The sequence below is a fragment of the Ambystoma mexicanum genome, chromosome 6q, assembly GCF_040938575.1.
Source record: "Ambystoma mexicanum isolate Mex_15411 chromosome 6q, UKY_AmexF1_1, whole genome shotgun sequence".
In the NCBI taxonomy this organism is placed as follows: domain Eukaryota; kingdom Metazoa; phylum Chordata; class Amphibia; order Caudata; family Ambystomatidae; genus Ambystoma; species Ambystoma mexicanum.
Genome location: NC_090937.1, coordinates 444,341,959 through 444,368,737, shown reverse-complemented (window position 1 = coordinate 444,368,737; position 26,779 = coordinate 444,341,959). Strand labels below are relative to the sequence as shown.

General features: G+C 41.5%; 1 protein-coding gene across 1 annotated transcript in view; it reads left to right on the top strand.

Annotated features, from left to right (window-relative positions):
• TEK (TEK receptor tyrosine kinase) overlaps window positions 1-26,779 on the top strand; it is a 682,216-nt gene that overhangs the window by 335,717 nt on the left and 319,720 nt on the right. The window contains exon 7 of the mRNA XM_069630921.1: window positions 12,947-13,075. Coding sequence (XP_069487022.1) covers window positions 12,947-13,075 — 129 coding nt within the window. The remainder of the gene's footprint in view (window positions 1-12,946; window positions 13,076-26,779) is intronic.

The window sequence follows — 26,779 nt, the reverse complement described above, 5'->3', positions numbered from 1 at the left end:
GAAACGGTCTATGGGGGCTTGCATGCAGATTGACCAGAGTTTATCCTGTTACAGAAAATGGTACGCTTGTTGTCAGGGGACCAGTAACAGTTACTGGGCACCCTGCCCAGTATCTTTGAGGTGTTGGCTTGGTTGCGGGGGACCCCACCCGCAGTATTACCAGGGTGCATAAGTTAATGGCCGGGGATCCTGCAAAGGTAGGAGTATGTGGCTGAATTTGCTTTGCGTGGGGACGTGTAAGGTGTGCTCTGGCCATGACTTGTGTATAGGGTTACTTTGCACTAACAATTCCATGAATATGCAGTGCGCGCATTGAAACATATGCCTGCAAGCTCACTCAGAGGCATTCCAGGTGCGCAAGCTTTGCTCGATCTATGGGCACTTTTCCATGTATCGGGCCCTATATATCATATAAAGTATTAGCAATACAACTGGATGCTGGTTATCTTGTGAGCACGTCTTGAATCACCTCTAAACACATATAATACAGATTATAGCAGAATAATGGCAGCGGATTGGCCTATGCAACACTGTATAGCATGTTGCTCCATAGACTTCCTGATTGGTTGGGCTTGTCTTCCAACCTTGGAATTTCGGCTCGTTAGCAGCACATAAGCAAAACGAAACTCAGGTGCCGGGAGGAACATCAGATTACTACCCACTTTCCCAATTATTCCATCATCTCTCATAAGTCCAGCCTTAAGCCAAGGCTTTTTCTTTGTAGTTGACCTTGCAGTCTGTTCTCTGTTCTTGGACTTTAAGGGAGCGTTGATACACCATTATCTTCTTCTAGAGCCCAATAAATAGTCCCTGTTTTCAACTACTGCTTCACGTCTGAGTAGACCATGATTTTGTCCATCTCGACTTTTCATTTACTGCTATTTGATTCAATTTTGCTGAGTGTCGCTCTCTGTGGCCTCTGGAGACATGTTCACTGCATCTTTAATTGTTTGATACTTGGCTCCTGCAGTTGTTTACTCCTTTGCTTAATCTAAGAGAAATATGTTTTATGTACGTAGCTTATCCTTTTGCTTCCCTTTGTGCCTTGCAATTATTTCTTGATGTGGCATCCTTGATCCAAGGCCAATAGATTCCACCTCTTTCCTCCCCACACAAACCTGTTTTTCCAGGGTCTCCTGACTTTACAACCCTGGTCTGTCTCTGAGGTAGCTTTTGATTTTACCACGAGTTCGGCGTCCAACTTTCTATAATAGCCACCCTAGCCATGTTTTCTGTATATATATATATATATATATATATATATATATATATATATATATATATATATATATATATATATATATATATTAATTACTTGTCTAGTTTATTTATCTTCTTTGTATATATGATTTCTTCTTACTTCTATATATGTTAACTTTGTTTCTTCAGTTACATCTTTATCCTTAAGTATTTGTATATCGTTTCAGTACGACTTTGTGTCTTTCCTTCATGACGTCACTATGCTGTTGTCAGGTTTTCTTCACAGCTCCTTGATGTCCATTGGTCTGTGCAGACATCCTCTCTCTCACTCACTCAGTGCAAGAGCACATTTTGATAGGGTTGTCTGAGTGCATATCTGCTCTCCTACACTCGATGCAGTATTAGGATTATACCTGGTGTCTCACAGGGCTCTACTCCTATTCCAATATGATGGAGGTGAGGGGGCGGGAGCTAAGGATGACCTATCTATCTGCTCCTCTACAATGCAGTCCCATAACTTGTCTGACAGTATGACAAAGACAAACTTTGGGTGTTGCCTGGCTAAAAGGACTTTTCTCCCTTAGTACTTACTTAATGTATCACTTTTGATTTTAAAGAGAAGATGAAAAAATTCAGACATTGGGCGAACTGAAAAACTGAAGGTTGATGGCTGGAATGTTTGTAATTAAACATAACTACTGCCATTGCTCTGGGCAAGGACACAATTTTTCATCTTGAAATCCTTTCTTAGAAGAGGAAAAATATGAAAATCGGGTTTGGTCCTACAACAAAAAGGATAGTAAAGCCCAAACTGCTAGGTGACATCCCTTTTGCATAAGATCACAATCATTCACATACATGTTTTAGTCTCATTGGGCTTCGACAATTAGGTGCTTGGGTCTCTAGGCACAGCAAGCTCAGGGCCCAGGCCTGCGCATGCCCATGTAATGAAGGTGCTGATTGCTGATTGCGCCAGACAGGTGGGCGTACCTACCAATTGCGGGAATATGGGGAGACAGGCTGAGACACATTCCTAAGGGGGTGGGGAGAACATGTTGGATACTCGGAAAAATAAATAAATAATAAAAATAAAAAATATATATATATATATCAGAACAAGGAAAAATGAAAGCAGGTTACAGCTTTCTGGACGGCACTCTCCTCACTAGTAAAAATCACCTGGATACGTTAAAAAAGGATCTCCATCAAACGTCCTTTATTTAACAGATACAGTGGACAAGTTGCTCAGGAGAGAACAAAACAACTACACGTTTCACCCTTGTGGGCTTCGTCAGGTTGTGAACATAAATGACAGGCTTCTCTTTTTAAACACTTCTACAAATAGAAACAGTCCTTCTTTACTTTCCATTAGGTAAACCCCTCATTCACAATGCATGTTTCTGTGAGTGCCATCTTGGAATGGTTAAGACATATATTCAGGAACATTGACAGAATTAATTGTTTTTGTGTTTTACAGAAAATACATAGTTTTGAAAATGCAACGACAAGCTATCAATAATATTGATGGTTCAGTCATGTTTCCAAAAATACAAATCCTAATTTTATATTTTTATTTACGTTTCTACATCATGCATTGCACTTCCCAAATTTTTAACAGAAAACCAATGCTTTTGAAAAGGTGCATCTCACGTCATGCCCATATTGCACTTTCCATATTGCTAAAGTGTCTAATGCTTGCAATAAGGTGCATTATGCATTGTGACAGCAGATAATTCCACATGTCCAAAGTGTCTAGTGCTTTGAATAAGGTGCATAGTGCACAATGGCAGTAATCATGTCAGTATACCGGCAAATATATCTAATCATGTTAACAATGTCCATTTTGCCAAAATGTCTAATGCTTTCAATAAAGTGTGTTATGCATTATGACAACAGATATTTCCACATATGCAGAGTGTTTAGTGCTTTGAATAAGGTGCATAGTGTGCAATGTCAATATAGCGGCAAAATATATCTAATCATGTTAACATGGCAGCAATCATACTATGCACTTCCAAATTGCTAACAGTAATCAAAACATTTGGAAAGGTGCATCCTACATCATGCCCATATTGCACATTCCATATTGCTAAAGTGCCTAATGCTTTCAATAAAGTGCGTTATGCATTATAGCAGCAGGTATTTCCACATTTTCAAAGTGTCTCGTGCCTTGAATAAAGTGTATAATGCACAATAGCAGTGATCATGCTAATATAGTAGCAAATATATCTAATCATGCTAAAATAGCAACAATCATTCCTAATCCTTTAAATAAAGTGCAGTGTGCATTATGGCAACAATTATTCCACATTCTCCATAGTATCTTGCGTACTTTGGATAAAGTGCATTGTGCATTATAGCAGCAGATAGTCCACATTTCCAAGTATCTCGCAGACTTTGGATAAAGTGCATTGTGCATTATAGCAGCAGATAGTTCACATTTCCAAGGTGTCTACTGCTGTAAATAAAGTGCATAGTGCACCACAGTGATCGTTCAACAATATTCATTACTTAAAAAACCTCTTTGCCAGAATAAAATGCTTAATACTCACAATATACAAAGCCATTTGATTAACCACCGGCTTCTCAATTTTCAAATATATAAGATGTTGAATATAAGGAAGACCACACAATAGAGAAGAAAGAAAGATAAGGGGAAAAGAAAGAAAGATATAACATATGTTTTAAGTGTTAGAAGAAGCCTGTAACAAATTAGCAAAATGCAAAAAAATGTGTGTGTATGTATATAAATCTTAAAAAGTTTCCTACATGTTAAGAAATGTAAAAACTGTTATATGAAAAAGTGCATTAAAAAGGGTATCACAAAGATAAGCAACAATGTTGTAACCTCATACTTTCAGACAAAGCATCCATATTATTTTTCATTTTTTGTATATGTGTTACAAATATACCCAAAAATGTTCTAGTTTCCCACAAAGGTATAGAGTTCCTCGTCCTTGTTATGACCACCCAGATTCTTTGTCTGGTAGTCAATGATGTACTTGCATTCAGTCTGTCTCAACTTTAGTTCTCGATCGCCTCCTCTCGGGTGTGGTAAGATTTTATCTATACCAAAGTATTTAAACGACGAAATGTCTCCATTGTGCTTTTCTTCAAAATGCTTGGCAAGTGAGTAAATTGGATCTTTGTTTTTTATGGCTCGAAGATGTTGCAATATTTGAAGTTTCACTTCCAATTTTGTGCTACCTATATACCAGAGGTTACACCCACATGTAATTGCATATAGTACATAAGTTGTTGTACAGGTGATATGTTTATTAATAATCACTTTCCTCTGGGTTCGTGGATGTACATAGTGTTTCAATGAAGATCCAACTTACCATCTTGCCAAGCATTTTGAAGAAAAGCAGAGACATTTTGTCATTTAAATATTTTGGTATAGATAGAATCTTACCACACCCGAGAGGAGGCAATCGAGAACTAAAGTTGAGACAGACTGAATGCAAGTACATCATTGACTACCAGACAAAGAATCTGGGTGGTCATAACACGGACGAGGAACTCTATACCTTTGTGGGAAACTAGAACATTTTTGGGTATATTTGTAACACATATACAAAAAATGAAAAATAATATGGATGCTTTGTCTGAAAGTATGAGGTTACAACATTGTTGCTTATCTTTGTGATACCCTTTTTAATGCACTTTTTCATATACCAGTTTTTACATTTCTTAACATGTAGGAAACTTTTAAAGATTTATATACATACACACACTTTTTTTGCATTTTGCTAATTTGTTACAGGCTTCTTTTAACACTTAAAAAATATGTTATATCTTTCTTTGTTTTCCCCTTATCTTTCTTACTTCTCTATTGTGTGGTCTTCCTTATATTCAACATCTTATATATTTGAAAATTGAGAAGCCGGTGGTTAATCAAATGGCTTTGTATATTGTGAGTATTAAGCATTTTATTCTGGCAAAGAGGTTTTATAAGTAATGAATATTGTTGAACGATCACTGTGGTGCACTATGCACTTTATTTACAGCACTAGACACCTTGGAAATGTGAACTATCTGCTGCTACAATGCACAATGCACTTTATCCAAAGTACGCGAGATACTCAGAAATGTGGACTATCTGCTGCTATAATGCACAATGCACTTTACCCAGAGTACGCAAGATACTATGGAGAATGTGAAATATTTGTTGCCATAATGCACACTGCACTTTATTTAAATGATTAGGAATGATTGTTGCTATTTTAGCATTTTAGCATGATTATATATATTGGCTACTATATTAGCATGATCACTGCTATTGTGCAATATGCACTTTATTCAAGGCATGAGACACTTTGGAAATGTGGAAATATCTGCTGCTATAATGCATAACGCACTTTATTGAAAGCATTAGGCACTTTAGCAATATGAAATGTGCAATATGGGCATGATATAGGATGCACCTTTCCAAAAGTTTTGGTTACTGTTAGCAATTTGAAAGTGCATAGTATGATTGCTGTCGTGTTAACATGATTAGATATATTTTGCCGCTATATTGACATTGCGCACTATGCACCTTATTCAAAGCACTAAACACTCTGGATATTTGGAAATATCTGTTGTCATAATGCATAACGCACTTTATTGAAAGCATTAGACATTTTGGCAATATGGACATTGTTAACATGATTAGATATATTTGCCGCTATACTGACATGATTACTGTCATTGTGCACTATGCACCTTATTCAAAGCACTAGACACTTTGGACATGTGGAAATATCTGCTGTCACAATGCATAACACACCTTATTGCAAGCATTAGACACTTTAGCAATTTGGAAAGTGCAATATGGGCATGACGTGAGATGCACCTTTCCAAAAGCATTGGTTTTCTGTTAACAATTCTAGAAGTGAAATGCGTGATGTAGAAACGTAAATGAAAATATAAAATTAGGATTTGTATTTTTGGAAACATGACTGAACCATCAATATTATTGATAGCTTGTCGTTGCATTTTCAAAACTATGTATTTTATGTAAAACACAAAAACAATTAATTCTGTCAATGTTCCTGAATATATGTCTTAACCATTCCAAGATGGCACTCACAGAAACATGCATTGTGAATGAGGGGTTTACCTAATGGAAAGTAAAGAAGGACTGTTTCTATTTGTAAAAGTGTTTAAAAAGAGAAGCCTGTCATTTATGTTCACAACCTGACGAAGCCCGCAAGGGTGAAACGCGCAGTTGTTTTGTTCTCTCCTGAGCAACTTGTCCACTGTATCTGTTAAATAAAGGACGTTTGATGGAGATCCTTTTTTAACGTATCCGGGTGATTTTTACTAGTGAGGAGAGTGCCGTCCAGAAAGCTGTAACCTGCTTTCATTTTTCCTTGTTCTGATATTAATGCGGCCAATCGCGTATGTGGACAGGCACCCATGCTTTGCAGAACTTTTCAGCAAACAATTTAAGGACAGAGCGCGTTGCTTGCAAATCGGAAAGGAGTTTTTTGATATATATATGCTTAAGTTGCTGTTTCCATAGGAAGAGCACCTTTTGGGCGGTTTATAACTCGGGTCCCCCTGGATGAATCCTTACCAAAGTTTGCGAAACAAGTATATGGGCCACTCTGAATTTTTCCCCAAAGTTTGGTAAGGATTCGTCCAGGGGGTGCAAAGTTATAGGGGGGGTCCCAAAACTTCTTTTTTCCCATAGACTGAATGGGGCAAAAACTTTGCGCACGGCTACAGGGCAAACCACTGGACAGATTGTCATCAATTTTGCGGCAGGGGCTTGTTCCCCAAAGCGTGCTTTTGTAAATTTTGTGAGAAATCATACTGTACTTTCCTTTAAAACGATCAAAAAGTAGCAGTCTAAGAATTAGTGATATCTATGTCCGCTCCGCGGTCCCACTTCCCTGTTCGCTCAGTGGAGAAGATTTCTATTGGCTAATCTATGGCATGCTGTACGTCAAGATGTAGCGCTTTCACCGATTGGTTCTGCCGCAGCGTCAAGTGCGTAGCATTCTTTTGAAATGGCCGCCATGGTCATTTAGTTTTTGTGTTGAACGCTGAAATTCCCGCAAACAAACCCTTATGGAACACTGTGTCGAAAGGTAAGCATTACTTATATGTGGCAGTAGGAAGTGAAACAGTGCTTTATTCTTGTTACCAATATCGTCCCGTACAGTAAAACCTGGTAGGCAACGTACGACAAGCACTTACTGCGTCTATGTAAGAAGCCATCACCAAAAGTCGTGCGGTTAGACTGGCGTCCTATGTTTTGGAATCTGAGGCAGCTACCTGCACAGATTCGTCAACACCGCGCGTCTGCACGTGGTCGTGAGTAACGGTTCTCATTATTGACTGCTGATATGTTGTTGCAAAATGAGAATGTATTTGCGTTCGGAGTGAAGGTCAGTTAATTTCATTTCATTTTTTCAGTATGCGCTCAGTATGGGCGCACATGTAGCAAACCTCATAAGGGTCAATTGTTTTTCGACCTTGATGTACACGGAACAGAGACAGAAAGAATGTAGGGAGTCACAGTTTGTGAAATATTCCCTTTGATAAGTTATGCTTCAAAAAAGGTTTGTGAAGCTCATGAAATATCAGTTCCTGAGGACGTCCTACTGCATACAACTACTGTGTGATTGCAGAGGCCGAAATGGAGCCGGTGAACATAATGTAAGCTTATTTCTCAGGCCTGTACACCAAACTGCCATTATTTACTTAGTGTGGGAAAAAAAAATGATTACTAGTAATGCATTTGGAAGTTTGTGTGCCGTTGAAGTTTCAGATTGCACATTACCGTTACTAGTAATGCATTTGGAAGTTTGTGTGCAGTTGAAATTTCAGATTGCACATTACTGCCGTCTGTACGATGTCACTACAATTTCCACTATTACCTACGAAATTTATGTGGTAGTGATACTTTTTTACCTAGTATGTCTATTGCACATTGTCGCCGTTTGTAGGGATTCAGTACATTTCCCCATATAACATTCATTATTTATAGAGATGCTATGTAGTACACCTTACATTTCCACAAAGGCTTCATATTGATAGATCTTTTTTGTCATTTTCCCCTCAGCTACTTCTTTCCGTATTGTGAGTGTCATGGCTTGTAGCATCTGAGTGACGGGTTTTTTAATCGTCAATTGCAGCTATTTGTCACCGGTTGTATGTGCGTCATCATTGAATGGGATGACCGCATCGGACCTCTATGTCCCTACGCAGTTGTAGCAGTAAGAAGCAACATACCCTCCTTTCTGGTGTCATAGTTCACAGCCATTCACGTCGCCTTGCAAATCACTTTGACAGGAATACGCCTACTGTGTCAACAACGCATAATTTATGTGTGGTTAAACAATGTCACCATTGCCACTAACATTATACTTTCTGATGGACTACATCACAGCGATTGACGGCATCTTGCCAATGATTGTGAGAGGAAACCTACTACTGTGTCGCCACTGCACACCGTGAAAAAAACTGTGGCGCCAACCCATTGTGACTGTGTGGGAAAACATCAACGTGACCGGCAAAATTAACATTTTCATTGTGCAGCGGAGACACAAACTTCAAATTTCCTTGCAACTGAGAAAAGGGCAATGATTTAGCGCTGTGCATTGTGAAATAAAAGTACATTCCTACTTTTTACATATGAGCGTGTTTTTTTAATCATTTCATGTTCCCCTTCACAATCTGCCATGGTACGTTGCAGGTTGTAGTATGTTCTTTAATAGGTGCCGTATCACGGTGCGTAAGCCTTTAAGAAAGCATTTGTTTACTCTGCCAGGGTACGTTATCCAGAATGCTACTGCACACCACTTGCTTTGGCAACGTAAGTCTCAGGCCCATCTATTATGCTTTCGTGCCGTTAGGGTACTTGCTGTTACCCAGCCGCCCCAATTACAAAGATTAGTTCTGCATGAAGACGCTATATTGTCAGATTTGGTATCTTTCTAAAAGTGGAAAATTGAGGTCAGGTGCACTGAAAGTGTTTGCTGTACATATAAACGTTTCAAAAGCAATGCTTCCTTATACCTTCGCACTACACATTTCTTCACCCTTTTCACCTTGTGGCACTTATACAAAAATGTGTGCACAGGTCAGTGGTAAGGATGTTGCTTGCCATATTTCTGCCATTAGTGCACTTCACTTCACAGGGGTTGTGATTTTGTCCACATATTAGAGGATTAGAGGATTACTTTTTTGCATTCTGCACGCTCATTTTTGCCAAACGTATTTCCTGTATGTTCCACACATTTATGTAAAGGTCATTGCGCACGAAAAAACACCTTTGTATTTTACATGTCGTTGTGTTTTCATACTTCAAGTGTCGTCATGTACATAAGCAATCAACGGTACGCCTTTCGTCTCTGAAGGGTACGCTGTAGGTATGCTTACTGACCACAGTGTCTAGGAAGTAAATACTTCCATTTACAGGTTGGGACAAAACATTGCATTGCAGTCGACATGTCCACCAGACACTGGCTTTCTGTTAAAGGTGTTGCTGATAACCACACATTTTCAAACGAATACAAATCTTCTTCGCCCACTACGGTCAGACGTTTTCCTTTTTTACTTTCTGGCAGCTGTAATGGAAAGCGAAAAAAGACTTCCTTTTCAACGGCCTCTTTCCCTTTCCATGGTGGCCATCTTGGAAAAGGATTTGTTTTCTTCAAACGGGAACGCCAGAGGCGTTCCGGTTGAAGATAAAACATCCTTTTTTTTTGGTGGAATAAAATCTGTATTGGTAATGGCATTTTAAGGGTGGAATGGGGTTTACTGAATCAAAGACCTCAGTATGCACTCTTGCTTCTATTGTGGTGCAAACTTGCCCTGTTGACTTGTGAACGGGAAGTGTTGCAGTTACAAGTTCGTACAACAATACACAATGTCCTTCTGCACTATCAACGACTCACCCATATTATTGTGCAGTGTGTATGCATTCTGCATCATGTGACCATGCTGTGCAACAGCATATGGTACAGTGCAATTCGTAGAAAGATGGGCAGTGAAGTCACATGTTGCTTTATGGTCCGCTTATGTGTTACTATTGGAATCCTTCTAAATGCTCAATAAAAATTTTGGTCAACTCATGTTATGTATCACATACAGTACTGCCAACATATGCAAATCAAAAAACGTTTCTCAAAGGACATTATGGTTACGCTGCCCTACTAAAAAAGTCCAAAATTCACAACAAAAAAACGTTGTTAATGGGACGTTATGGTTAAGTTGCCCTATTAAAAACCTATGCCATTCAACAAGTACAATCTAAAAACCCCTGAAATTCGGGAGTTATGGTAGGCTAATCACCCATTTTTTCCATCTGCACTCACCACTGCTACCACTACCACCCCGACCATAAAAGATGCCACCAGACATTTCATTGATGCCATCACTGAAGCCATCCCATCTTTAGCCCCTTTCTTTTATGTCAGCTAAGCAACCATAACTCGCGCCACCACCGTGCACTGCTAAGACTAACACCCAGAATATCAAAGATGACATGACAGGTAAGCACTCCCCACAAGAACACTGTGGTGGGCTTCATTACCTAGGCCCACTCTCAACACATGGCCCAGGTGACACAGGCGCGGGAGAGGAGAAGCTGAATTCAGGCTGCTCATCTGCAGCAGACTGCAGTCGCTCGGAGCGGCACAGAATGATGTAATCACGGACGATTAACTAGTCCCACGGCTGCTCATGGGAGCTGAGGAAATCGGTCTGACTCAGAAGAGTACGGTGCATGGCCTCAAGGAGGTGCCAAACCACCCTTGGCTAGCGGGTATGGGAACCAGGATGTGGAAAGAAGGTGCGCACCAGGAAGAGCCAATTAGTCAGTAAGATTACGTGTCCCTGACTAGTAACAAGCTCTCTACATATTCACAACAGTGTCCGCAAAGGTAATCATCCGTCCGGTGCCGCGTGAATGTTTCCCTCGCCACTAGTTCAGGGTGTCTCGTGTTCCTTCCTTTCTGGTGCTGATCAATGGCAGATTAATAAAGCCACGGAGGTCAGCACAAATATGTTATTACTAATTGCAAACTGTTTGCGGGTGGAGTGGGAAGCAATGTGGCGCCACATGAGGAGGAGATGAGCCGGGAGAGGGCCAATCAGTTTGCTCCAATCAGGTTTGACTAACGTATGTCTAGCTGTAAGGGAATGATGTGCTTTAATCAGTAAGCTTTGTGGGAATCACAAAGACGTGAGGATGTGTAATGCAACTGTTTCTAACCCCTTAAACATTGTATGAGTAGCATAAAAACGATGTCCACTGTGTGCTAATTTGTCAGGTCTCATCAATCAGTCCTGTTCCACTGTTCTGTTTGATTTGTGTTTACCCAGCTGTACTAAACAGCATTACTTCTTGCCCAGTGCGTGCTCCTTTTTGGACTACTTGTTGTAACTATTCATTCCAAGCTTTGGAGGACCCCCCGGTACACCCACCAGAATTTAGGATTGATTCAAAATCTTCTAGCTATCAACCTTCAGTCTGGACCTTGGACAGCCGTCTATGGGATCTCTTAATAAACTGATTTAATGGCATTCATCGAATGGCATAGCTGAGAGAATTATTGAAAAAGGACCCTGGAGGTTGCATATTGCACACTACCTTAAGGTTTACTGTGGACTCAATTTCCAGAATTAGAGCCGCCATAGGTCAGAGAGCAGGCTGGATGTGCCCAACTTACCAAACTTTTTTTTTTTAGCTCCTGTGAATAAGGCACAACTGAGTATCGAAGTACTGTAATCTAGCACTTGGGCCAGGTTGCTGTATTGAAGCAGAAAAGCCAGAGCATGCATGGGTCCCAAAGATGTGCATAGTTACATTGATGTTGAGGGCGAGTAGAAAAGCTTTGTTACCTGTGCTCATGATAAGAGGTCTGCGGTTAGAATCAGATAGAGCTATTATTCAAATCCTATGCTGGCCCTATGTGTTACAGGTTTTAAACAACCTCCTTGAAAGCTCCAATCGGGCACTTTTATTTTCATATGCTTGAGTACGCTCTTCCTTTAGGAATGTTTTTCCGCAGTTGAAGATTTGCTGAGAGTTGGTAAACTAGTTCAAGAGTCCTAGCTCAGTCAGCTGCTTGTTAATAAAATGAAATCATACGTATTTACAGGGCAGTGCGTACAAACTCTTGTCTGTCAATGGCACAGGTGGGGCCTGGTTCCCGATTATAATAAATACATATCCAAGGGTAAATTAGGCTAGTGCACAAGTTCTCTAATTCCTATCCTTGACTTCACACAGAGCTCCCACTTGAACTTCTGAGGATGGTGTAGTGCAGAAATCTGTAGTTGTGGTTACTATGGTGAGAATCATGTTTTTAACATATTACACACAAGTATGCAGAGGAGGTTAGTGCTGTTTCCACATGCTTCATGTTGGCCATGCCATTTGGAGATCAGATTGATTCCAATCATGAAAGCTGAGTGAATACTCCCATCCTCTTAACAGCATTTGTGCATCAAACTTTGAGAGTCGGGAGTGGTGGGTTGTTTTGATGAGGACTTTCCCCAAAACTTCAGGCTGCCAGAGATCAGAAACAGACCTCTTCTTCAAAAATTCCAAAGACTGTCCAAAATGCCATTTCCTTTCTTTCCTTCTACATAGATTTCTGTCTCATTCTCATTATGTGTTGGATTTAACTTGTTCTATGATGGTCGAGTACCACATGTGTGCTGTAAATAGGGGTATACCTAATTAGAGTTTTATAATACATTTCAATAAATGCTATACAATTGTCCTGTTTCATATTTTCAGCTTGCAGACCAGGTGACTACGGACCGGATTGCAAACTCAAGTGTCAATGCAGCAGAGAGGGGACTTGCGACAGATTTAAGGGATGTGTCTGCTCCCCGGGCTGGCATGGGCTACGCTGCGACAAAGAAGGTAAAGCAAGGTAACCTGGTACTGCACTGCTTTTCCCAGCAAAGCTGGAAAGCACATTCAAGTTGGCCCCCGTACTGTGATCACTAATGCTTTCTAGGGATCATTAAATGTACCCACTGTCATGTTTTCTACAGCACCTCTCTCCCACTGACATCCATGTAAACAAATAGCTGCACAATATCACACATATTACACATTCACTCAAAAGTTAAGATGAAATCAGAAATAAGAAATTTACATTTTTTTTTTATTCTAGCTCTAAACTAATGATCATCCAAAATTGAACAAATAGCTCATTAATATTTATTAATAAAATTACACCAATTCCAAAGTTAATTACATATATAAATCAAACACAAAACTATTGCAAAGTCCTTTGCGGTAAATTACTAAATCACAATAACATATTCAAAAAAGATATATTAAATAGAACACATTAACTCAAGATAGAAAAACCGTTGGAGGACACAGCTTCATATATTCAAAAACTCATTTAATCTTGTCACAATTAGTTTTAACATATTAAGTCGAAAGCATCGATTTACACTTGTAACTATGTATATTATTGTCACAACAAAGTAATTTTGCCTTTTGGGTTTATATCGACATATTTAACCATGTCACATTTATTCTGCTGTGTTTTCCTCTTCCTCCACCTTCTCTACTCTTCCCTCCTTCTCCTCTTTCCTTTTGAACCTCTGCTAAAAATCTAGGTTTCTCCTTCGAATCTTCTTTACCCTTTTCTGCTCACATTTCTCACAAGGCTCGGGTCTGCTGTTTCTACCTTTTTAAAACTTCTTCACACTCGTCCTTTTCTATCCTTACCTGATACTAACTCTTTATTGCCTCACTTATTTTTTCCCGTATTGACTATTGTTCAGCTGTGTTAGTCGGTCTTCCTACATCTCATCTTTCACCACTTTGCCCTATTGGTTTAGGGTGATTTTCATCGAAAAGATTTGGTTAAAGAAGAATTGGTAGAATTTATTTTTTTCACAGGCCGATTTTGCAGCATATATATGCAGGGGTATATCCCCAGAAACCCCCACCCCCTTAACCCTCCTACAATCCTACAATTATTATTTCCCGAAACCCACCCCCAACATATATTGGCAGCAAAATGTGTTGCAAAAATTGGCACCAATTCTCATTCGTCCAAATGTGCAGTGCAGTAATCTGCCATTCACGCTCTATTTATAATGCCGCTGTTCGTCTTCTTTGCCTTCTTCGCCCTTACACCTTCATCACTTCCTCTCTTTTGTCCATTTCCTTTCTTCCTTTGACCTCTCATCTCTTGTTTAACTTTCTAGTCGTCTTTAAGGGCTTTCATGGACTCACTCCTCCCTACCTTTGTTCTCTTGTTGCTCTCTATTCTCCTTCTCGCACCCTTTGGTCACAGACTCAATTCCTCCTTGATGTCCTGCTCCTCCTTGTGCTCCTTCTCCTTTCTGCTCCTTCTGGCTTTTTGCACCTAAATTTAGGAACTCTCTTCTTCTCACCAGTTGCTCTTCTCCCTCTCTGCATTCATTCCCCAATCACCTTAAACCCCATCTTCTCTCTACTCTCTTGAACTAAATTGTACTTCCTTTCTTCCAGCATCCCTTCTCACGAGGTGTATTTCTCATAATGTTTCTACCAATATTATCAATTGTTCAGCACTTTGGCGAAAAGTGCTTCATAGGATCAAATAAATAAAAAATACAAATAGTAAATTTCGATGCTTTTTAGTCGCAGCGCATTTATTCTGCTGCCTATTGACATCTGTGTTCCCACCAGCAGCACAGGCTCAGTTTTTCCTCCTACTGAAGTCACCAAATTCAGTACCATTTAATTGAGTAAGTGTTAAATAACATCATTCTATATATATCCTTTAGCAATGGTAGGAGAAGTCTACTTTGCCTGTCCAATCCTTCTGAGCAGAGCGGTCCTGCTGCCGCATGTAGGGAGGAGAATATGGTCTGAGTTTCAAAAGTGGGCTGATGACTCATACTGCCCTGGCTACTTTGCCTCAACTAACAGACAACTGGAAGTGGTGCAAGCCAGGAGGTCTTCATGCCAGAGGGATGCCCTGATGACAGCTTGGAATACACTCTACTGTGAATAGGGGCGTAGAGACTAGAAGGCTCTGGCTCTAGTCTAATCCTTTAATAATGGAAAACCATGCAACATGAGGACTAGTTTGGATTGACTCATAATAGGCCAGCTTATTTTCAAAATAAGAATAGAAAATACGTTCTCATATTAATGTTAAATGTTGCTCCATGTGTTGATTAGTATTCAAAGGTGATCAGGAAGGGGTTAACCAACTGGCTGCAATGTTATGGCATCTGTACCGGTTACAGGCACCTTCTAAGGTGCCATTTTCTGTTAACTGCTGCCACATGTGTGATAGGTTGTCAGCCCTATAAAACATACTTGCCAACATGACCCATTCCAATCTGTAGGTGCTTATCCAGGCCTGTTTCTTTCTTTACATTCTGGGATTTTGTAGTTCCACTTTTTCCATTATAAAACTCAGACTACAAGTCCAAGAATGCAGAGAAAAAAACAGGACTGGATAAGCACCTAGAGATTGGAATGGGTCTGTTGGCAAGTATGAAGGAAAGCTGCGTCAGTCCAAATCCGTAGTTTGTAAGTAGATTGTGTGGAGCTGCCTAACTATGGGAATGATAGCACACATGGTGCTAGTGTATTCTTGTAAAAGAAAAAAACACAAACCCCAGTGCAGGCGCTCTGTTATAAAGAGTCAAACAAATTGTACATTTTCACAATATATTAGTTTAATTATTAATAATGTCTATTTTCACTTCAAAAAGATTTACGTGTGTAGGCTAGTAAAGAGAAAGTAAGTGAAATTCCTATAACATCTAGTTGCTCTTAAATTATGAGCAGTAACGCCGAATACATAGCCATGAGTTTTCGCCTACTCAGGCTATTGCAAGGCAGCATTGAGATTAATCAAATCTGCACATGCAAAACTGCCATTAGTCAAACATTATAAAATAAAACAAAGGGGCTAATTCATGGAATTTGTGCACCGAAAAATGGCGATTTGTGTGTCATTCTGCACGCAAATCCCTGTTTAACAAATGGGGATTTGCTGGCAGAATGGCGCACAAATCGCTGTTTTTCGGCGCACAAATTCCATGAATCAGCCCCAAAAGAACATGGAAAGAAATAGCATATTTAGTATTCGGCCGAATATCGAATAGTTTGTCAACCATTCGGCCGAAGCCAAATAGGAAGCCGAATAGTTGCTTTATTTAATAAATCATGTTCCAAACTTCAAAAAACACATTTATTAAAAAAACAAATAAAGCACCATTTTAAATGCATGATATACTTTTATTTCTCTTCTTTGTAATTAATGTAGCATCTTTATTTAAAGTATAAAAGCCAGAAAAAATGCAGATTTAACCAAAATGAAGGCACTAAATGTTCAGTGCCAGTTAAAGTTGGGGGCTTCACAAATGCAAAAGGACTGCCTTTGTGAATCAGATGCATTGCATTCTCTATCCAGTTGCAAAGTCGATGCGGTCGAGTTTCAAAAATTCTTTGCAGCTCACATAGGAATGTATAAAATGGTTCATGTCAGCTCATGCAAGACACAAGTCGAGAGGAAATCTGAAATGGTGAACTCCATCTCACAACTATTCACCCCACCCAAACAAATGCTGCTCACTTTTCACTTAGCCTAGCCACTCTTTCTCGCCAATACACAAGCATATGCAACTTATAATTCCTGATAAAATATCAGATAATGTTAAACTCATGACTCACGTCCTTAAAAAAAGAAAAAGGAGGACTATGACGTACGCAATGGGAAGTGACATGACAGGAACTAAAAGTATCTATGCACATTTCTTTCAGTTTGTTTTTTTCCAACTGAAAAAAAGTGAACATTGCATATAAACATTTGCCAAAAGAAAAGATGTTCCTGTATTGTTCCAGGCCACGTATAAAAGATGAGCACCTTTTTTGTCTAAGAATCTGTAACAAAACATGCCCTAAAGAGCAGATTACTATATAAGATATTTTTCATCTGTGTGATGGCAATTTAATTTGTCTGGTCTAATTCTATTCAGTTTTGCAAACTGAAGTCTGTATTTGCCTTTCTGAGTTCAAGTTGCATTGTATTCAAATGAGAAAGTCAAAGTATTCGGCAAGAGCCGAATAGCAAAAAACTATTCGGCCGGAGCCGAATAGCTTTTTTTCAGCCGGAATTCAGCCGAATACTTACTCGAAGCCGAAGTTCGGTACACCCTTAGAAAGAAAGCAAGTGTGAAAACAGGTGGGAAAAGGGGAAATATAAAATATGTAAAAGGGAAAACCATTGGTCATATTGATATAACAATGTACCAGAGAAATGTAAATGTGCGGCAAGTTTAAAATTCATATGCTAATCAAGTACCTCCATCGTACTTCGTAAAGTGTGTTGTCATGATGATAATCAAATTAAACATGTGTACATGCTCCTATTGAGCTGTTTTGTGTATGTCCAATGACCTGGGGAAATAAAAGATAAAAATCCCCAATTAGTGCCGGAAACGAGTACAAAACATTCTTAATCGCAGGATCAGAATAAATATTTAAATGAAATGAAGGTAGAATATAGGACACTTAACTTACTACTAAATGCGTGAACGTTCACTCATTCATTAATGTCTCTATTGTTAAAGAAAATGTTTCAAGGATTCCTGTGTAAAATACAAAAATCAGGGTGCAAAATTTCAAGTTGTAAGCCGCTAGCCGCAGACAAAAGTCAATGACCCCTATGTGCGAAAGAACAACCGTACATAAGGCAAGCACACGCCCAGCAGTGCTTGAACAGTGCTGCCCTGGCAGCAGCTATGACGAGTGGAGAGCTACTCAGATTACAGCCTACCCTTGAAGGCTGCAACCTGTCACCCACCCCTCAATGAAACACAACAGATGTAAACATCCGGCCAAACATCCGATTTATAAAACAGTGCCCCAACTCCTCGGCAACATTTAACACAGGCAGTGGGTGAAAAACTTCACATTAAAGAGTTTGTGTGTGCACGTGAGCATGTCCACTTGTAAGTGCTTGCCAGCAGGCATCTGGGCTGGGTGGATAATTGCATGTAGCCCGACGCACACATGTATATATGCACCACCATTCAACAACCGGGGCTTCACATGCATCCACAATTAATGCAAAGGCAGTCAAAACAGCTTATTAATGTTTCAAGCCTGGCATGATGAGAATGTGTGTGTAATTATGTACCTGCATCCACCAACATCAAAGTGTCCCTGGGGGCATTCACTAACTGTACAGTCCATTGAGGGAATAACTGTATGATTCTGCTTCCGCAGGCATTGGGTGCATCTTCCTTTGTTTTAGGAGGCAAACCTTTGCTACTTACATTTTTCGGAGAAGCCCTAAGAGGGTATTCATAGTCTTGGAGTAGAAATGGTCAAGGCTTAATGATAATGATGTGGTATTTATATAGCGCCTTAACCCAAAGCGCTTTACAGAGCACGCATTTACATACAATATCACCCAACCGAAATTGGTACTCATTTATCGACCTCGGAAGGATGAAAATCTGAGTTGGCCTTGCCAGGATTAATTCCTAATGCTTGTGTGTTTTTGACAAGATATTTTCAGGATACAATATCTGTGTGTTTAGAGACACAGTGGTGGTGGATCGTTGGAATAGTCTGGAGTGGAGGGTTAACAAGAGAAAAATATATCAATCCAAAACCAAATCAGATGGGCCTTTTGTGAAAACATGAATATCAATTTAAAAATAAAATGAAGCTATATCTAAAACCCACACATGATTTCCTATCATTTGGAGATGATTTTGGAGACTTAAGAATTATAACCTGTGGCAAGTAAAGGAACATTTTAAACGTGTGTTTTATGCTTTGTGTTTCTTGTGTGTTATATAGAACGTTTTTATGTTTGTATGGCTTTCTGTGAAGGCCTATTAACAAATAAATACATTTGATTTGATAACGGCCGCAGCCAACACTAGATAAGGCATCCCAGAATACAATGTACCAATTCCTCCAATAATTAAGAAATAAAATAAAATCTATAAGTAATTCAGAAATAGTTTCTGGCTTTTAACATATATTCAGACTGCTAGCACATAGATGTACACACATGCATTTATTTATTTTCTTTATTGCATTTATTATAGGCCCAAACCCTGGGGTGTCGCGGCGTAGTTACAGACATCTTAATTATTTCGAGTGAGCTTCACGTTACATTCGCATTCGCCTCACAGTGATGTTCACATTACATGTGTACAAGGCATAGATTGGCATTACATTGGGCGTGTTGCCTGTTAGCAATACAGTTCCTACTTTCATTGGCAGATGTATGGGAGGAGGGAGGCAGCGGACTAGTATTGGTTAAATAACCAGGTTTTTAGTAACTTCTTGAAACACTGGTGTGAGGCCTCGTTTTTGATGTGTAATGGCAGTGTGTTCCAGACTTTTGGTGCCATAACTGGGAAGCTACTTCCTCCTGCTCTGGAGCATTTATAGCGTGAAATGTACATGCATAAATATAATTCAGCAGAACACATCAGCAGCTTCAGGTTCTAATTGAGAAGTTTACTCTATTTTAATACTGTTTAAAACGTGAATGCAATAAAATTAAAACAACACAAATAAAATGATGTTAACAATATACATATTTATGTAAAAATGTGCACGTTTCCTAAATACAAATGAAGGTAAGAGTAAATGCAATCAGTTTATTTCTAAATATAATTCAATTAATGTAACTAACATAAGTTCCCTTTATATCATTCTGTGTTTATTTGCCAAATAAAATAATAATTCCTATTATATTTAAATTCATATTCATTCCCAGTCCTTTTTCATGCCCATAACGGCAGGCAAAGCAAAATACATGTCCTGCTTCTGTGAGTATAACACAGTCCTACTCATTCATATAGCATTAACCCTCAGAAACAATACGGGTACCTGTATGGTACATAATATTCTCGTTCCCCAAACACAGACGAGAACAATACAGACAACAGTATAAAAGGTATTATTGAGCAGCCGTCCACTCCAATGCAGGCGATAGGTGTGAGGTTGAAAGAATTCGATAGATGCAAGTAGATTCAAGGCAATGTTTCAGAATCAGGGTATTTCCAGAGCCGGGATGCCCCAGATAGCATCACTGTGTGCATATGATGTTCTCATCTTCATACGTGAGACCGAGAGTGAGCAGCCGTCCACTCCAATGCAGGCGATAGGTGTGAGGTTGAAAGAATTCGATAGATGCAAGTAGATTCAAGGCAATGTTTCAGAATCAGGGTATTTCCAGAGCCGGGATGCCCCAGATAGCATCACTGTGTGCATATGATGTTCTCATCTTCATACGTGAGACCGAGAGGGCATTGCCATCTGTGCTAGAGGTAGTGAAGAATGTTGGTATAATATCAGGAATAAGATTGAATTTTAGCACGGTAGAAGTAGCTGTTGGCTATTAACACAACTAACAAGACCGATAAGATCCCTGCAGAGATTGAAGATGTACCATTTAACCCCCCCAGAGCTGTATCGACTAGGATTTCTATATCAACTTCAGACTTGACACCACTGGTGTGAAAGGGGAATAGGATAACAAAACAAACTTCGATATTCCTGCAATATCCTCAGACTCTGTTACCAATTTTCTGGCTATATGTCTCTGGACAGAAACAAAAAAAACACAAACATTCATTAGAAAACAGGCCTGGTACTTTTCCTTATTTTCACATCCAGTAAATTAAACTTCCAGCATTTACCTGGTTGAATTCACTAAACGCTTGAAGACATTAAACAGCTCCTTACTATTAACTATGTACAGTTTCTTAAAAAAATACACCATGCTTTTTCTTTCTGCTCATTGACTGTCGTTTTGTTTATCTTCAATTGTGCTTTTATTCTCTTCCACTAAATGAAGTTTGCATGCAGCACTGTTTAATTCCAAAACTTGCTTCACTGCGCTCCTGCGCAGTTATTTTTCACTAAATGCAGTACACTGCACTCCTGCACTGTTAAATCACAAACCTTGGTTCACTGCACTTCCGCGCTGTTTGAATAATCCTTGAATAAGTTCACTGCGCTCCCCGTGCTTACACAATGCTCTGTTGCCAAGACGCTTGGGTTCGGCAGCCTTTTCCTGAAGTGACATCACATGCTTGCATACGCTGCTGGGTCCTTTATTCTAACCGCGGCTTGCATATTTCAACATTAACTATTATCGACTTTGCTGCCACACAGAGCATTAAACGGGAAAGTTCTTGAAGTCGGAGGTCCAACTAAGGCCCTCATGACCTCCACATGACTCTCGGCCCGAAGACAGAGAAAAGACAGATGCACCTCATTCTTAGGCCCTCGATCGCCATCATCAATGTATCGCAGATGTGAGAAACGTTACTCTGTCAAACAGACATTCAAGCCATACCTAATCAATGATATGGAGAAGATGGAGATGTCATCACTGGAATAAGTCGACTGGCCGCAAATCAAGAAGTCAAAAACGTTATCACTGACATCATGACATAGGTGCCCATAGACATGAAGTGCATAGGCATCCACTCACGAAGATACACAAACATACATTATTTTATTGTATATAGACACAAAACACATGCTTATGAAAGATACAGTTACAGATCTCTATACATATCTCTATATCCTTCGCCAAAACTTACACTGCAAGACGCCAAGTATACGTATACCTAGCTTGCACATGCTTGAATGCCACTAACATGGAAAGCCATAAGGACAAATATGGAAGATATAGGCATGCTGGAGTGAATGAGGAAGGGGAGACAGACTTCGAATACATGGAAGGGCTGAAAAAGACCGTTGCAGCCAGAGGCAGACAGACACTACCCTTCAGCACAGACACAGCACACCCCCACCCAAGGTCGAATGGAGATGGGAAGTTCCAGTTACCAAGACAATAAGCCACCTGCAAGAAATTCTAGTTAAAATCCTCATAATTGTAAACAGGAGACCTCCATGTAGTTGTCTCGACACATGTGACCAAGAAGAGCAGGACAGTGCCTATTCACTCAGGTAGAAGGAGAGGAGCGGTTCCCATCAAACCATAGGTGGAAAGATACAAGTGTTGCTCAAGAATTAACAACTGAATGCACTCTCTCAGGCATAGGTGATCAGAGATGGCAACATTAGAGAACACACAGCACATCCATGCTCATTCCCATCACCTTAAAAAGGTACACTCAGCCTGGTAACCATCCAGGGTCCCAGAGCTGCGAGGACACATTCTTCCCAATCCAGAGTCACCTTTCACGTAAAGACATATATTGCAGGAGCCAATAGTTTCCCCACGACCCTGCAAATTTGTATTTGTTACATGTGGTCCAAGGAGGAGCGATCAGATATGGCTGCCCAATAGTAGAACTAACCCTTATAGAATACATATATGTTTCACCTAAACTGACCAATCTGCACGGCCAATAGGTTTCAGAGACAGAACTTGGTTTTGTGATGTCACTCCTGGATATAACAGGGTGACCCACGCTCGGAAGATGAGAGCTCTGGAGAATTCATGTTTTTCTAGTGTGTTCCTTGTCATTTTGTTAGATAATAAAGATAGTAAACTTTGCCCTATAGCTGTGTCTTTCATTCTTGCTGCGGGTAGTTTTGGTGGGCCTGAGGATATCTCTGCTGGTAATCGGGGTGACTGCTAGAGAGCACCTGCCTCTCCTTCACAAGTGGTAGCACAGGGATGGCCGCTAAGACATTTCGGCACTAAGCCTGCCTCATCCTGCCGCATTGCCCAAGGGCTGTGCTACAACCTGTGAGAACAGATGCCCAAATCCACACATAGGAAAAAGAGAAAAGGCTGACAAGAGACACCTTTGGAGGGAATTCCTGCCCACTTCCCGTGGGATGCCTAGCAGACCGGACCGCAGAGTGGCAGATTGTGGGAGAGTCGGTATCCGAGGGGCTTCATTACCAAGGTAGCACAGTTAGGTTTATTTCCATACAGTCGACCCACAAGCTCTACCAGTAATAGATCGCCAGGCACATCTGTGACTAGCAACCATGTTATCCCTGTTCTGGTTCTCAGGCAATAACACCTTGCCTTCCTGGGTGACATGTCATGCCTCACTGCGCATGGATGTGTCCTAGGCAGAGGCTGCCATCAAAGCTTTATAGGCTTCCTGCCAACCAACCAAACAAGCCCTCACACGGTTCTCTCACATCAAAACCCTAATCATGGCTACAGTTCTGCTCTGCCAACTACAGTTGCACCGTCTGCATTTATATGAAAACATAAAATGCTTTTTGTTTCGATAGCTGGGAATGGTCTTAATGCTAAGTCCTGCCAGGACACAGCCACAGTGTTGTGCGATGCAGGTGCGCAGGAGATGCTGTCTGCCAATACGTAGCACGTTGGGCTACGTTCACGCATCCATACCTTTAAGAACTGAGAATCGGACCCCTGCTGCAAAGCCCTCGTTGGACAAGGCCATGGTGTTGTGCGACACAGGTTTCGACAGTGCAGCCATCGACCAGCAGCGACCGCAAGGTAAGTCAGGTGCAGGCGGGGGACGCAGCCATTACTTCATCCTACCAAACTGCCCTCCCTCGCGCTTACTTCCATTTCAATGCGTTTCTCACCCTTCACTGTTTCTACACATCCATTAGACTGTCCCGGTCCTGGGTAGTCATACTTCGTTTTTTCTGCTGTCTTGCAAGCTGTTTCTCTGCATTTTTGTTGCATCTGCCACATTTTTTCCCTATCTAGGTGATTGTTTTGCCCTCCATCACTGATTCTCTGCATTCCTCTGCTTATCCACTAGGTGAATATATTGGCCTCTATCCCTCCTCTTTGCATCTCTTATGCTGTGATCACTACTGTTGCCCTCCAGGCCTTTTTTCCTCTTTAGGTTGAGCTCTGGGTTGAGCTGAGCCTAGTCGGCTCCCACCGCATTCTCCATGCACTGCCTGTTGCTCCCCTTGCTGCTTGTCTCTGTCTGGGCTCTTCTGTTGCTCCCTCTGTTCACCCCCCCTTTTTCCGAAATCCCACCATGTGCACCCTGTGGGGGTTTGCCCTGTGCAGTGTTGCCTTCTCTTCTCCTCTCATCTGCCCTTTCTCCTCCCTCTAGCACACCCACTATGGTGCTCTCAATTTTGCCCATTTTCTCTAACTGCTTTTCTATCTCCTATCCTACTCTTCTCACTAAGACTGGAAGGAAGAAGCTCAAGAAGAACACCCTGGTCTCCAATCCAGGCCTTCCCATCGCTGACACTTATGTCAGTGCTTCTCCCCCTTCGGGGTCTCACCATCCACCTGGACTCGCCTGATTCATCTGGCCTTTTTTGCAACCAATGCTCTTTCCCTCTCCATTCTACCCTCTGGTCTGACTCACTCTGCCGGCCACACCTTTGATGTTCTCTCGCTTCAGACAACCCCCTCTCTAATCCTCTCACTACACCTCTCTCCTGGACTGACCACTTTCTTCTTCTTTCTCACTTGTAGCTTCCTGTCCCCTTGACATAGGCCCACCGAGCACTGCCACCTTCCTTCGTGGTCATTCGAACTATGAACCGAGTGTCAGTGGCCGCCTTTGCCTCCACTTTCTCTCCTCCACCTGCTCCTGAGGCTGACACCCATCCTGACACAGTAGTGCTTTCCAACTTCACCTTTACAGCTCTAACTATCACAAACTAGGGTCTTACAGCAGTGCCCAGAAACTAACCTGGTTTCTTCAACAATGAGAATGGACTCCCAGTGGGGAAAACCCATGCGGGAAAAAAACCCAGTTCCTTGTGGAAGAGATGGTTTCTGCCATGTGGTATTCTTGATGATCCTGAGTCGCTGAGATGAGCACTGGAGCAGTGTACTAGCAGGGCTTCCAAGGACGGTCTGAAGTAAACAATTTGAACGGGAGAGCCCAACGTGGTGTGTGCAGTCGCAAGGAAACATGTGGTAGAAAAAACGGAAGGTAGCCAGGTAAGAAACAAGGCAAGGAAACAGCAAGGCAGGCAAGGGCGCCCAGGGCAGCGAGCTGGGGTGCAGCTCAGCGATGCCGATTGAAACTGAGCAAGAAAGCGGATGAGAGTAATCTGGCTATAGCAACGAGTAGAAGTGGCAGTTCCGCGGTTCCGGAGGAAGTGGCGGCAAGTACAAGAGAAAGCACAGAAACATGAAAACAGCGTTGGTGCCTCAAGAAAGAAGCGACGCGAGGACCTATCGTGAGCTTCTCCTATATACTTCCAACAATGCAACTCCCATCTTTGCCAAACTGACTATGCACCAGCCGAAGTCCTAACACTAACATTCTGGATATCCTTGCCCCTGTTATGAGGATCCGCCTGAAGCCTGCCACCAAGTGCAACTCTTGGTATGACTTGGGTTTAGCTGCTCTGAAACACAAGTACAGAGTAGCTGAACTCAAATGGGGAGTTTCGGGTGTACCCTCTAACAAACTGGCCTGCCGCTGGCTCCAAAGGGAACACAGACTCCATCTTCTCTAAGAAGAGGGTCCACATTCAAGCCCGCATCTCTGCAGCCTCTAAAAATGTAGCCGAACTTTTCAAACTGTAGTATCTTCCTCTTCTACGCCCACCCAAGCCCTCTGCACGGCTCTGACTTCTCATGTCACCACTAAAACCCAGGACATCCTGTCTGCACTCTCCTCCTCTTCACCTTTCTCTCCCTTCACCACTCTCAGGCCCTCCTTGGCCACCCCTCTCTTTTCCTTCTCTCCTCCCTCTCTCCTGTAACAACTGAAGATGTTTCCAGACAAGTCCGGTCTATGAAAGTCTCATCCAAACAGGTGACCCCCTGCTCCTCCACAACCATTACGGACAACATTGGTTCTCACGCTTCAGCCTTGGCCGATTTCTGCAATCACTCCTTCGCCACTGGCTCTTTCCCCTCTCTTCTCAAGCACTCCCTTGTGCACCCACTACTAAAAAAGCCTTCTGCCAACCCCTCCATTCCGGCAAACTATCGCCTGGTCTCTATCACTCAATTCCTGGGCAAATTCCTCTCCCAGCTAACCCTCCACACTGAATCTTTTGGTTGCCTCCATGACCATCAGTCTGGCTTCAGAGCAGCCAGAGGCATGGAAACTGCACTCCTGAGCCCCCGTGAAGATCTGCTCCCTAATTTCGACTGAAGCTCTCGCTCTGTCCTCATTCTCCTCGATCTTTCCTCAGCTTTTGACATGGTCAACAAAAACATCCTGATTACTCGTCTCCACGAGACCCTTGGCATCCCAGATCAGGCTCTGATTTGGCTGACCTTCTTCCCCCTGGACCGACCCTCCCAGGTTCAGCGTTGTTCCATTCTCTCCACCACCTCTCTCTCCGCATGTAGTGTTCCCCCTCAGAGGTGTTCTCCCTTTTCTCACCTTCCCCCAGAAGCTCACTTTCTCCAGAGCCCTCGTTCTTTCTAGGCTGGATTACTGCAACACGCTCCTTCTCAATATACCTATCTCCACTCTTTGCCCTCTTCAACTCATACAGAACAGGCACGCAAGACTTATCCCTGGCCTCAAGCACAGGGATCGCATCTCTCCGGCCCTGAAATCTCTCCAGTGGCTCCCGGTGGCTTCAAGGATCAAGTTTAAGACCCTCTGCATCGTCCACATGGGGGTTTTGGTGCTGTGGCCCTTACTACCTTCAACACTCTCTTCCTAAGTACTTTCCTCCTAGGGCCCTTCACTCGTCTAACTCTAA